Raw genomic sequence first — 14420 nt, 5'->3', positions numbered from 1 at the left:
CACACGGGGTGTGTGAAGGCACAGGGGCAGAGAGCACGGGATACCAGCACTTGGGAGAAGACACGTCACGGGAGTCGAGGGAGCACTTTTGGAGATTTAATGTGTGGTGTACATTTACCTCACTGTAAATAAACCCACTGTTCATTCCATTAAGTCTGCGTTTTGGGTCCTTTCTCCTACATCCCCCACGGTCTGCCCTCCAGACCGTGACAATCATGAGTACATCTGTACTTCAAACAGGAACTCTGCACACTGTCCCCTCACCGTCCCCTCACCGTTCCCTCACCATTCCCTCACTGTTCCCTCACCGTCCCCTCACCGTTCCCTAACCATTCCCTCACCGTCCCCTCACCGTTCCCTCACTGTTCCCTCACCGTCCCCTCACCGTTCCCTCACCGTCCCCTCACCGTTCCCTAACCATTCCCTAACTGTTCCCTAACCATTCCCTAACCGTTCCCTCACCGTTCCCTCATCTGATACTTTTTGGACATTAAAAAACAAAATAAACAAACTCAGTGTGACTTTTGTTTGACAGCTTGAGGTCAGCTTTTCTTTCTCTGGTCATTTATTCATTCATGTCTCTATTATTTGTTACTGCATCATTCTTGACGAGGTCCACAGGTGTGAATATGTTCAAACGTACCTTTAAAGGCGAGTTACGCTGTAGTGTAGATGAAACACACACAGAGAGACAAAACGACGAGCGCAGAAAGAATCCCAGAAACAAATGAAACTATGAGCACGGTGTCTCCACTGCAGGACTCAAACAGCTGGGCTGAAACACACGACACAATCCAGCTGTTACACTAAAGGTCAGGTTTAGTTTCAACCCACAGAAATAAGATCAGCGTCTGTGATCAATGAAAAAATACAAACACGTCTGTGAAAACGTTTTTTTTCCTTCCTGATGTTTTATTTTATAAGCTAAACAGAAAATAAGATTTTTTAAGTGATGTTTTTATTTATTAAAGGAACAAAAACGTCCCACCCTGACCTTTAACCTGTGTGAAAAAGGAGTTTCCCCCAAACCTAACAGGTGCTTGTATTTCCCTCTGCAGCGCTCAGGCGTCTGTGATAACTGATGAACAGTGCGTCACATCAGTGTGGAGGATTTTCTGGTCTGTTCTCCTAAACTGACACAAGCTGCCTGTTGTTCTGGGTTCTTTACTGACCTCCTGGATGAGCCACCGATGTGCTCTCAGAGTAACTTTGGAAGGTCGGCGACTCCTGCTTCACCACTTTTCCAACTCCTGTTAATTGGTAGATAATGACTCTCTGTGTGAACCATAAAGCCTTAAACATGGGTTTGTACCCAAACATCACCGATAGATGTCACTGACTTTATTTCTCAGCTTCTCTTTCATGATGCGCTGCTTTGTCAGATTTTGGTCTAATTCACTTTGTCAGAAACGTTTTTTGTCTGTTTAGGAGATTTTTTAAAATTCATTTCTGGTTTTCAGCTCTGGCAGCATTAATGCTTAAAATAGGAAAATTAAACTCAGCTTTCCAAAAGATTTGCCTAATCACAGTGTGTGTCTGTGTTTGGATAAATAATCTAAAAACTACCTTTTGTATTACTTTGTTATTTATATTTGTTTGATGATCTGAAACATCTAAATGTGACAAATATGCAAAAAACAATGAAATCAGGAAGGAAGAGAAATACTTCACAGCATTGTTTAAAACGCACAAACATCAGCATCACAGACAGAAACATGATGAGCGGGAATCAAACCTGGAACAAAGATCTCGTCAGCAGCTCGGTGGCTGAGCTCCTCCTGCGTGGCTACACAGTGGAAGTGGTTGGTGTTTGTCCTGGTCACCGTGGTGAGGAGGGTGATGTCATAGCGGCCGTCTCTGTGTGACACCTGTGGCTCCTCAGCAGGAAGGATGTTCCCATCGCTGTCCCTCCACTCTACTCTCAGCTTTGGAGAAGCACCTCTGACCTCACACTTCAGCTGCACCCCGACCTCGCTGATGTTCAGGATCCCAACAAACGGCTTCGGAGCTGCACCTGTGAACACAGCAGGAGAAAGTGGACACTCCATACTGTTTAAGGTTGGAATAACTTCTTAGGATGATTGCAGAAATGAAAGACTCACCAACAACCAGGGTGACGTTAAATGTTTCTCTGTCCGGCTGATGAAATGGAAAATCACAGGTGTAGTCTCCACTGTCGGCCACCGTGGTGTTTCTGAGGATGATGGAGGCGTTACCAAACTTCAGCTGGTCTGAAAAGTGTGACACGCGTCCTCTGAAGTGCTCGTCTTGACCTGAACGTCTGTTATTATGATGGAGGCCGGCGTCGTACACAAACACCTCCCGCTCATCGTCTTTCTTCCAGTGAAAGCGCGTTCGTACGAGGCTCTCCTGGGAGCTGAGCGAGCACGGCAAGATGATGTAGTTTCCTTCAGATACAGCCACCACGACGGTTCCTCGCCCTGAAGAATGAAACATGTTTAAATCATTATGTTTAAACACAGAACAAATGCAGATCATTCAGAGATAAGTATTAAAACATCACATTCCTCCAGCACATCACACACACTCATATTGTTCCTGCACAGGCTTCACTGCTGAAGACATCTGCTAGTGTGTTGATCCACTCGTCTGAGTCTCACAGCTCATCACAAACGTTTGTTTTTTCAGTCAAAACCATCTTTTGCAAACCAAATGTGTCACCTTGATGATGAGTTTGTGCCTGTGTCTTAACTGTTTGGAAAATTTGGACTTTGCTGTCATGCAGCAGGCAAGTCAATCAAGAAAAACTGTAAATTCAATAAAAAATTGTCAACATGAATTCTTTCGATGCTTTGTTTATTGCTCGGATCTGTAGCTAGTGTTTAACCCGTATTTGTGACTAAAAAACAGACCTGCAAACATATTTTTGGGCAGCTTGTCAGAAAAAGGTCTGACAACATCAAAGCCAAACAGCCTCCACTTATAAACAGAAACACTGATAAGCAGTAGCAGTGATGATGAGGCTGCGATAATTTAACGTGGAATTTACACACAGTGAAGACTGAGACGAAGAGCTCAGGCTGATTTAAAGATACAAATCTGTTCTGTGATCAACATTAAAACCTTTAAAGTCCTTCATCAAAGCTCCTGATCATCAAACTAGTTCATTCAATTCAATTTTATTTATATAAAATCACAACAACAGCCGCCTCAAGGTGCAGTGACGTGTGTGGAAACAATGAGAAAGGCTAACGTGATTTGAGAATTGAGTGAGAGCTGAACAATGTACTTAATAAAGTGTCCAGTGAGTCACTTTATTAGGTACATTATATACTTGAGATTAAAGTTTGAATTCTTTTCTTATACTTGTTTAAACCCACCGATCTTAACAGAAGAACATGAAATGAATGTAAATAATCCCGTCACATCTTTGGGAACGATCACAGAATCAAGTCCTTAAAGAAAACTTTCATCATAAAACAAATGTTAGAACAAACGTCTGACGTTATACACAAACTAAATCTCAAAAACAAAAAGAGAGCTCATAGATTATGTCCGGTGTCTTTAACTGTAGGTGAGTTTTTTCACTTGGTCAGTTCACATCTGGAGCAGCTGGATCCACAAACTGCTGTGAGAGCAGGCAGTTCACAGCACGCCATCACATTTTAATTACATGAATGGGAGACAATAGTCTGGATTCAAGGTATTGGAGACATGTACAGCTGGTATAAATTATAAAGGAGGTCAGAGCACAGTATCAGGGAGACTCTGTGAGAAATGATCAGAGTTATTGATGATTTCCTACCGTTTTCATGTCCTGCTGTTACCGCAAACATCATCAGAGGAAAGACGCACAAAGATAAAAGCTCCGCTAAAAACATGATGCTGAATAAAGTCAGTTCGTCCCCGTGATCCGAACGACAGCAGCTGGTTAGGAGGTGAAATCTCTGCAGTTAAAGCACCAAATAAAGTCGGAGCAGTTCCTGCAAACCGGAGACCAAAACCTGAGACCTGGGAAGGCTCGCACACCGAGATGGTCGGACACAGACTGCAGCAGGAACCAACAAGTCTTCACTGTCAGTGTGTGTGTCAGTGTGTGTGTCAGTGTGTGTGCGCGCGCGCGCATGCGTGTGTGTTTGTGAGTGTGTGTGTGTGTGTGTGTGTGTGTGTGTGTGTGTGTGAGAGACACCTAACTCTGGAAGTAGAAACAGCAGACTCACTCAGCAAGTATTCACATGCACATTAAAACTTTCATCACTTTTCTGTGAAATCGCAGCTCTCAGGAACACGATTGTATCCTTTTTCTGATGAACAGGTTCAACTTTCAAAGACCTTCAGTTCACTGATAAAACAAAGCAGCTGCGCCACATTTCCCAGAAGTTCGTAGTGGGAGTGGCGGCTTTAAGCGTGCGCGGTCCTGCTTCAGGAGCTGTGGGCTCACGGCCATAAGCAGAGAAATCACAATGAGCGCAAACACAGACACACACAGAGAGGCAGGATCAGTTTATCTACACAACAGCCTACAGCCTGAACGACTGTCTGTCCAAACTACATCTGCTGATGTTTGGTGGTTGAAGCAGGAGAGACAGCAGTGATGGAGCTGCCAACCAGTCCTGGCTGCTGTAAAGAGTGTGCGTCATCATATTTATCTTGCAACATAACAGGGGACCAGATACCAACAAAGTAAACGTGAAGCAAACACTGTGTTTGTGAAGCTCAACTTCTTTTCTCTTGCTCCTCATGAAGCTCTTTAATGACTAATGGCTTTATTCCACCTTGATTTTTATTTTACCCACAGTTAGATTCATTAGCCTCCAGCATGGGTCTCATACGCTCAGGAACCCCTCCGTGGGGAGATCTCCTCTAGGGGTTAAAAACCTGGGACTCGGGATAAAATGAAACAGCTTGATGAACCCAAAGGAGTCCAGTGCCCTTCATTTCAAACTCGTGACCTGACCTGAGCATACGCAGACAGTCAGAGCTGTTATAACCCAGATAAGCTCAGGATAAAGGATGGACGTCAGTGTTCGCTGATTAGGAAAACCCAGAAAAAAGGCCAGTGAACGCACCCTTTTGCACCCGGGGTCACTGTTACAGCCCACTCTAATCAGCGAGGGGTCCACAGTGAATGGATATGCTGTGAGCACAGTAAATGTTGAAGCATTACAGGTGCGGTTTGAGTAACTGCTGACCTGTTAGTTCTGGGCATGATCAGATCCAAACGTTGTGTTGCACTGTTACACGTGTTTCAGATGAGCAGAGTTCTTGGCACTGACTGGATGAACTTCCACGAACATCTTCTTCCTTTCCTGCTCGACCAGCACACCTTCCACAGATGACGGCACTGATTCACGCGTCCGTGGCAGGACTGAAACACACCTGCTGTTAGTGCTACACGTGAGGACTTAATCTGACTGATTACACACCAACTGTAGATCTGAATAATTAAATCTGTAAATCTGTGAACAACTGCTCACCTGACTGAGCGATCACCGAGCTTATGTCATGGAGAAGCTCATCATCTGTCTGTCCACAGCTCACAAGCATCACTCCTCTTATGATCCGTGTGTTTAATCAAACACTGATCACCTGAGGGGTCCAAACAGTGCTCGAGGTCACGGTCAGATTTAGTGACCTCTGTTCGCTCACACAGGCAGCATTTTAGGTCTTCAGTACACCAGCGCCTGATGTTACAGACCTGTTCGTATCCGGGGTTTGTCCTCGATGATCTCCCCGAGACTCACGATTGATTTCAGGTCCAGACTCTGGGTTAGCCATTTCATTATTATTACCATCATCTTCATTATTTCAGGGTCATCATTGTGACGTCAGGGTTGTAGTCGTTATGTCGTGTTAAAAATCTCTGGCTTTTTATAAAATGTGTGAAAATCTTTAGTCAAGCGACGATGAGACCCTTAAAGATTCCCGTCCTGTTCTCTTGCATCTTATGAGGATTTTCAGTGAGTTCATTAGTGTCAGTATTGACTTCCACTGCTGGAAAATCGAACCTCGCAGTTAGTGAGAGGATCATCTCTTCAACCATAACAGCCATCGAGGCAGCAAAAAGGTTCACGGGTTGTTGTCCCTGTAAATTCATCTGAAAATGAAAGAGTTAACAGTGAGTGTCAGATTGTCAAATCCAGTACGTGGTTAACATGTCAAGTTTCTGCGTGTCACATCAGTGTGACAGCACTCAGTGCATTAAACCTTTTATAACTGTGATATTTCCTGTTATGAAAACCACAGCTGGCAGGCAGCTGGAAGCAGAAACATAAACAATGACTCTGTGGCGCGGCTGCCCCTCTGTTGGTCTTCCATGGTCTTTTGTGTTCTGGGGGCCTCTGGATGTCTGGAGTTTTGATCTCCTCCATACCCGCTTCACACCCTGGAGGACGGGGCTGAGGCCCCCCCACACTCCCTAGCAGATCATTACATGGAGAAACCTTTGGAATGCAAGCATGCTGATCCACACAGGTATGCACACATGGGTATTCACAGACGCGGACTAAAGCTTTCTTGGCTGCTGCCTCAAAGCACACTGTGCGCTGTCTATCTTGCGTGCTGCACAATATTGTTTATTACTTAGTAAATACTGATATCTATGACTAGCTAGTTTATTGTGATGGTGCTTTGTTTTCTCTATTATTATGTTGCTCTTTGTTGTTTGCTGTCTCCTCTGTTTGTTTGTTTGTTTGTTTGTTTTTTTTTTCTCCATACAGGTGACCCAGGAGTTTTTTTTTTTTTGTCTCTCTTCCCCCCCCTTCTCACCGTCTCTTCTCCCCTTTGGTTTTCTTTCTTTCTCTCCCCCTCTCTCTCTCATTCATTCCCCCTGTCCTATTTATTAAAAAAAAAAAAAAAAAAAAAAAAAAAAAAAAAAAATGACAAAGGATGAACTGAAGCTCTGCCATCACGTAATGTCGCATACTGCTGTTTCTGATGTCATTTAGAAAAAAAAAAAAAACAAAAAAAAAAAAAACAATGACTCTTTTTATGCTTTCGTCTGTTGAGCCGGTCGGACGAGAAGTCAAAGCGTACGTACGCTTTCATAGAACAGCATCACATTTACTAGGACTGCACAGTGGCAGTGGTGGCTGTAAGCATGTGCAGTTTATGGTAAATGGCCTATATTTGTATAGCGCTCTACTAGTCCCTAAGGACCCCAAAGTCACCCTCAAACTGAACACTCCTTCAGTTTCAGATAATATACTTATACTTATACTTAAGTTCAGACCCGTCCTTGCTCCAGTTTTACCTTCAGCTGGTTTACATAAATCTCCTCTCAACACTCAGCTGCTTCCAAGGAAGGATCTCATCCTGCTGCTGGACTCTAACATCAGCCTTTACCTGCTCTGCAGATGTTGAGACCTGAACGGTCACTTAAACCAGGAACACTGAGTCAGACCAGCTGCAGCCTGAAGTGGAGTCAGCAGGATTAGACTCTCACAGCAGGGTCGTGTGGTCGTGTTTTAGTGTTCAGAAAGCTCATTTTCTTTTTGTTGCAGTGCACACCGCTCACCCCACAGAAAACATGTAACACTGAACGCTGTGTTTAATTAGGACCTCAGCAGGCGAGAAAAGATCCACAGGTGCTTTGTGTCCTGAATCATCCACAGCTGTGGAGCTGTGTGGCCTGCTGCTGTTTGTCACTTTGCTGCTGTTTGTCTGACAAAAGTGTTCAAACGAGCAGCGACTCGTGGCCCAAAGAGTCGTCCCTGCAAGTTTTTGTAATGTTGACAGTTATAAGAGGCTGACGCAGCAGCTGAGCCGCCTCATTACTTAAGCAGCTTAAGTCTGAACCGTTTTAGAATTACAGACAGTTTTAAACACAGTTCTCATATTTCAGAGGCTGGCCTTTCACTTCTAGGTTTGATTATTAAAGATGAGAAACATGCACAACAGTGATCAAAGATTTAGCATAGTTAGCATGTTGAAAACACGCTCAGGATTCACACAGCTCCTGTGGGTAAATACTGTGTTTTTATTTATTGTATATCATCACACTCCATTATAAACAGCCTCCATCTCTGCTGGATGTCATCACAAAATATCCCACAGACTCTTCTGGAAGGACACAGAGACTTTCCCACGCCAGCTAAGAGACATAATCAACACTGCGTCTGCCCCGGAGGCTCCAGCCTCACCCACAAAACATGCAGGGGGGGGGGGGGTTTCGTCAGATGTCACCTCAACTGACTTCTTTCAATCTGTAGGACTGATTACTCCAGAATGACTGAACCCCTCACCCTGATACCTTTTGTAGGAAGCTTATTTCTCAGAATTTTTTCCTATATTTATCATCTAGATCCTCACTATTAGCAGACAATAATATGTAATATTTAATCTTCAGTGATGCATAATATTTTTTATAATAACGTTTGTGGTGGCTGTCCTGTGAGGAACCACGTCTCTCTGAGTAAACAGCTGTTAATGAGCTCAGAGGATCAGGCCGACACTCTCATTTACGACTATGTTAAACATTTGACTCATTTAAATATCACAGCTGACTTTAAAGGCCTGAGCAGTGATGCGGGTAACTGTCAGCATCTACACAGGGATTACAACCGAATGTAACATGAAGGCAGTGTTTTAGTACTTTTATTGAACTTGGCTGTTCAATGAAACTGGACCTGGCAGCAGTTCCCTCTTCATCATCACAGCTTCCATTACTGACAAGCAACAAGTTATTAAAAGTTTCATGTATCACATGTGCTGGATTCTGCGTTTAGTAAGAAGAAACTGTTCTGATTACAAAATCTGATCATCAACCGTGACTGACTGTGTCGGCCGCCTTATGCTCAAACACGGCGTTCTGTATGGAAAAGCTGCGGTTAGCTCAGCAATAAAACACCCAGCTCTCACTGCCAGTACCCACAAGAAGTAGTAAAAATAAGACTCTCCAGCTGCACCACCTTCAAGCATCCACCAGGAGCTCCAAGCAGGTCAAGTACTCGGAGCTGATTTTCATGTGTACAATTATATGTGACACTCAGGACCTCCAGTATAACCTGTAGGAAAACCCCAGCTCACATGCACCTAACCAGGGTGATACAAGAACGCCCTCCCCCACCCTTTCACTCCAGAGAGTTCCTGAACCCAAGCCTTGAGGCGAGCCCAGGCTCCCTCCCAATCAGAGAGGTGATATTCGTATACCAAAAACCAGTTTTAGCCACCGGGGATCAGTCCACCACCCTGCATCTGGCCATTATAAATACAGCTCTGATATCAGGATTCATCATAATAATGAGCAGATAAAGGGCAGAGCCTCAATTTGTATCCAGTGGGGATAAAAACATGAATGTGTTTCAATGTGAACCGTGATGTTTAAACACTTTTAAAGCAGTTTAGCATGTTTTAAAACCTTATCCACATCCATATCCACATTATCCACTGAGTCATCATTTACCCAACTTTATTTTTCATTAATACAATGTTGGTATAAATAACATATCAGCCTTAAAACCAGAGGAAACAGAAGAGCAGAGAATAAAAAATACAGATGAAAGTATCTGCTGTCTGTTATCAACAACATTTAATACAAGCTGAGAACAGCAACAGAGACGCAAACACAGCGACAGAGAATCCAGAAGCAAATACAGAAACGATCACACCGACTCCATCGCAGGACTCGAACAGCTGATCTGAAACACATTACAGAAGCCTGCTGTTACAAAGATATACGTTTGTAAACACACTAATTACAACCTTTAGCTATCAAATCAGTCTGTGGCCTCACCTGGAACGTGGATCTCTTCTTCAGTCACATGGCCGATCTCCTCCTGTGTGGCTACACAGTGGAAGATGTTGGTGTTTGTCCTGGTCACCGTGGTGAGGAGGGTGATGTCATAGCGGCCGTCTCTGTGTGACACCTGTGGCTGCTCAGCAGGAAGGATGTTTCCATGGCTGTCCCTCCACTCCACTCTAGGCTTCGGAGACGCACCTCTGACCTCACACCTCAGCTGCACCCTGTACTCCGTGATGTTCAGGATCCCAACAAACGGCTTCGGAGCTGCACCTGTGAACACAGCATGAAGCTACAGCACAAGGAGGGTGATGTTTCAGCATTCAGGTGAATTTTAAGGTGGTTTCTGGTTTAGTGACCTCCCAGTGGCATTAGCCTTCAGCTCACACTGAGGTGGTTTGGCACAGTGTTGAGTGATGGTAATGAGAATGTCACAGACTGAAAAGGATGAAGAGTCCACTCAGAGACCAGCTGCTGTGTTTGAGCTTGCTGTGACGAGCCGACGTGCCTGAACTCCTTCTGCTGTCATCACGATAACAAACAGCAGCACTGGAAGATAAGCTGTCACTCTCCTCCCTCTGCAGAGTAGAAGGCTGTTAAACTGAAGTGTGCTGAGCATGACCTGCAACATCTTCATTGACCTGCGATTTGTCCAATGATTTCTTCTGTGTTTAATAGCAGAAGACCAATTCTTAGTGATATCTAGTAGAAAGAAATGTCTTTGTTAAGTTTTCACACCAACATCGTGGTGATTTGAGAACTGAATTTGTTTGAAGCAGTAATTACGTCTCCTTCATTGCTGTTCAGCAGATATTTCAGTGTTTCTCTCCACTGTGACGGGACAGCTCGGACCGCAGTGAGGAAACACTCAACACTTGTATCTTTAAATCTAGTTGTTGTTTACCTCATCACTGACAGTTCTGAACCATCTAAAGATGAGTGGGGAAAACGAATCAACACCAACATTAAAGGGATAATTCACCATTTTTGGATACATCTCGCTGCTGTGTTAAATCAGTAGAAGAGCTTTACTGTCTCAGCATTAGTGTTCTTACCGTTTTCATGTCCTGTTGTTACTGCAGTCACAGTCAGAGGAAAGAGGCACAAAAATAAAAGCTGCAGAGTTTTTGTCTTAAAAACAGAAGAAAACATGACGCGGAGTAAAAACGTTCCTCTGTGCTGCGTCGATCACGCTACTGACGCTCTGCAGCGGATACTCTGGTCAAGTGAGTTTAGGAAACAAGCCTCAGTCACGAGTGGGAGGAGCGTGTGTGTGTGTGTGTGTGTGTGTGTGTGTGTGTTAGTTCTGTTAAGATTTGCATAAAAAAACATCAACATGTTCAACAATCCAGGTTATTAATGAGTGCATAACGACATAAATGCAAACTCATGAATGAGAACTTCAGCTCTCACACTTACAAGCATAAAGTGTTTAATATAAAAGGTCAGTAAGAAGAAAACAGACATGTTTCAGCGCCGGTCCTTCCTCAGAGTTTCATGAAACATGTGAACACACGTCTCCAGCTCTCGCTGTAAGAACCACAGATTACAGATTAAAGCCTTCGAGGTCTGAACTCGTTTCTCTCCTGTTGACTCTGAGCTGTTTCAGTCTTCCTGACCTGGAAGCTACAGCGTGAACGACACCATGAACCTGTATTAGGAGGAACGATCTGTGGCTTTCAGTGTTATGAAGGAGGTTCCCTTTTCACTGGTGCACATCACCAACATACACTGAAGACCTAACCTGGGGCAGGCTGGACGAGATCCAGAGATTATAGAGATCACAACAGCTTACTGTGAAATCCTAGAAGGAGGGTCCAAAGACTTTCCTGAAGAGCATCAATTTAAAAAAAAGAATATTTTCAGACCTGCTTTTCTCCTGTTAGCTGAAATTCTGTCTTCAGGCTAAACTGTATCACCAACACAGCAGCTCTTTTCCAGTTTTACTGACCAAAGCACTCAGAGCTCACACTCTGCTGCTTTTAACTTGTAATATAAATAACAGGAAAACCTTCATTTATCCCATATTTAGGAAATTTATTTATTTTGTTTATTTTTTTTTATCTCTTCATATTTTTCTAAAGTCATAGTTTTACTTGCTGTGTAAAATCAGTCGCTCTGCTATCAGTAGACCTGTCCGTGTCTGTGATTGGTCAGAGATTGTCAGTGACACTTCTTAACACACTTCTCTTTGATAAGTATTCAAATGTGACAGCAGAAACTGAGACTCATCAGTCCAGGCAACATTGTTGCAGCTTTCTATTGTCCAGTTTTGGTGAGTGTGTGTGTGCAGTCTCAGTTTCCTGTTCTTAGCTGACAGGGTGGCACTTAGTCTGGTCTTCTGCTGCTGTGGCCCAGCTTCTTCAAGTAGATGCTCTTCTGCACACTTTGGTTGTAACAATAGGTTATTTTACTTCTTGTTGCCTTCCTAGCAGAGAAAGTTGCATAAATATTTTTTCTTCCTTATTCCGATGCTAGCTGTGAAATTCAGCAGGTTGTCTTGACCATGCACATGCTTGACTGCATTGAGTTGTATGTAGTGTGATTGGTTGAAATTTGCATTAACACATAGTTGAGGAGGTGTACCTAATAAAGTGGCCAGCAAGTGCACACTTTGTATGAGGTTCAACGAGATTTTTTTAAAATTCAGAACTGTTCAGTAAAAATGTAAAAACTGTAATTTTGCCTGCCTCCAGGTTTGACGCTATAATACTTTAAAAAAATAAATAACTGTCTGTGCAGTGAGTTGAAAGTGAATGATTCATCTATTGTGGAGTAAGTACCACAGGATGGCGCACTTTAACTGTGTATGGTAAGGTCATGGATCGTAGTGATTCAGACAAAAAACGAGATGGCAAATGGACTGATTCTTCTATGGGACTTTTCTACTCTCAAACGCAACACAAGCACTGTCTTCTATGCTGCTAAGTGCCTACTAACTACCATTTACACTCTGATGGATGCCAGCTGATGCACCGGAGGAACCACCAACCTTCTGATCAGTAGATGACCTGCTCTACCTCCTGAGCCACAGCCGCCCCAGCAGTGAAAGTTCCTCCAGTGTTTACTGTTATCTCAACTGTCGGTCACGAAACGGACTCACACTAATTTGTGGTAAAACAACAAACAAACTACTAATTAAACTGAACTTATTAAAGATGGGCAGCTACTCTAAACCAAAACTAGCCTCAAAGTTACATCAGTTTCAGAAAAAAACATTTCATTTTCTCTCACAAAGAAAATAAAAGAAATTATTGGCCTGTCTGGAGGCCTTATACCACTTAAAGATGTCTTTCTTTTCCTTGAGTATGAACTCCAAATTCAGTGAAGATGTCTTTACAGCTGATCAAACTGCTGGGAGTATTGTGCCAAAGATGGTTAATTTTAGTTCTTAACCAGCTCCACATCAGCCTGATTTTGTCATTTTTAAAATGTAAAAATAATACTGTTACTTTTTTAAATCTTTCTATTAAATTCGTGTCATCCTTTTCCTGTCTGTCCTTTTGTTTCTGCGATGTTCCACATTTGATGTTGACGTTATTTTTGTTGTTACCCAGCAGTTTGTAATAAAGGTCGTTCAGTGTGACGGGAGATTAAATTTAACATCCATCACTTTTTCTGTTTCTCTCTGTGATGATGGCAGATTAACAACAGTTAAAATGTTCCTCTAAGGATTTCCTCACTTTGCTGTACAACGCGCTGTTTGTTTGTTTTTACTTTTGCTGCTTCACACAGCATCACAGCTCAGTGCTCCATCTACAGGTGCATCCACAAGAAGCTGAAGGTGAAGAGCAAACAGATGTAATGATGGACAGTTTGAAGATAATATGGTTTCACTAATAAACATTACTTCTGTACAAAACAAATGTACAACACAGAGCAATTATTTAGAAAAGTATCTTTATTGAAAAAGGTGCAAAGATCCACATTCTATTTACGAAAATATACAAGAAATGTGGTTTAGAAAAAAAAACATTTAAAAAAATAAACTTGTCACAATCATATATGAGCGACTGTTTATGCACCAATTCATTTTTCAGTAAAATGACAAAACTGTCCTTATGAATTCTTTTACATGTTAATATGATGCTGTTATGACAGCTTTCAAACACTGAAAAGATTAAAAATAGAATAAAATTTGAGAATGAAATTAAAGCTTATAAAGTTAAAAAACAAACTGATATATTTCCAGGCTGATAACGCTTTCATTCGTAAGACATCGAAACCGATTGGCTGGACAGCCCCTTTAAAATTATTTACTGTACAACATGACATAATATTTCAATGTAATACACAATGACATAATTTACATGACACACACACACAATGCCATGAGCAGAAACACAAAAAGTGCAATGTAAAAAAACCAAACATTTTAAAACTTAAATAGTACAGCTCTGTACAAAATAGCATGTAATTACTCTATTTTTTGGGACCATAAGGAGAACTGGATTATAAGGCACATTAAGCAAAACAAAACAGATGAGTCAAACTTCACTGAACTCATTCTTGTTTCCTCCACTTCTGTACCATTGATTCATTAATGCTGAATTCTCTCACAGCTGCTCTATTCCCATGTTCTACTGCGTGACTGACAGCCTGGAGTTTGAAATCCTCTTTGTAACCATGTCTCTTAGCGGGTGCCAATTTGGGGTCCTTATACACACACAATACGGTAATATTATGTTGAAGAAAAGTCCGTATTACTCCGTGAGGCTCC

At 42.6% G+C, this 14420-nt stretch overlaps 1 protein-coding gene across 1 annotated transcript; it reads right to left on the bottom strand.

Annotated features, from left to right (window-relative positions):
* Window positions 1–656: 656 nt before the first annotated feature.
* On the bottom strand, window positions 657–3842 carry LOC146632878 (butyrophilin-like protein 1). The gene is made up of 4 exons (XM_085354755.1): window positions 3767–3842; window positions 2103–2441; window positions 1736–2014; window positions 657–775 (listed from the first exon to the last, which is right to left on the bottom strand). The coding sequence occupies exons 1-4, from the start codon at window positions 3840–3842 to the stop codon at window positions 657–659; spliced, it is 813 nt and encodes a 270-aa protein (XP_085210881.1).
* Between the last annotated feature and the right edge of the window lie 10578 nt (window positions 3843–14420).

This window comes from Diplotaxodon limnothrissa, linkage group LG5 (assembly GCF_057381915.1).
Source record: "Diplotaxodon limnothrissa isolate DT_005_m linkage group LG5, D_limnothrissa_male_GT1.1, whole genome shotgun sequence".
Lineage (NCBI taxonomy): Eukaryota > Metazoa > Chordata > Actinopteri > Cichliformes > Cichlidae > Diplotaxodon > Diplotaxodon limnothrissa.
Note: the sequence above shows the minus strand (reverse complement) of the source record. Positions and strands in the feature narration are given on the sequence as shown.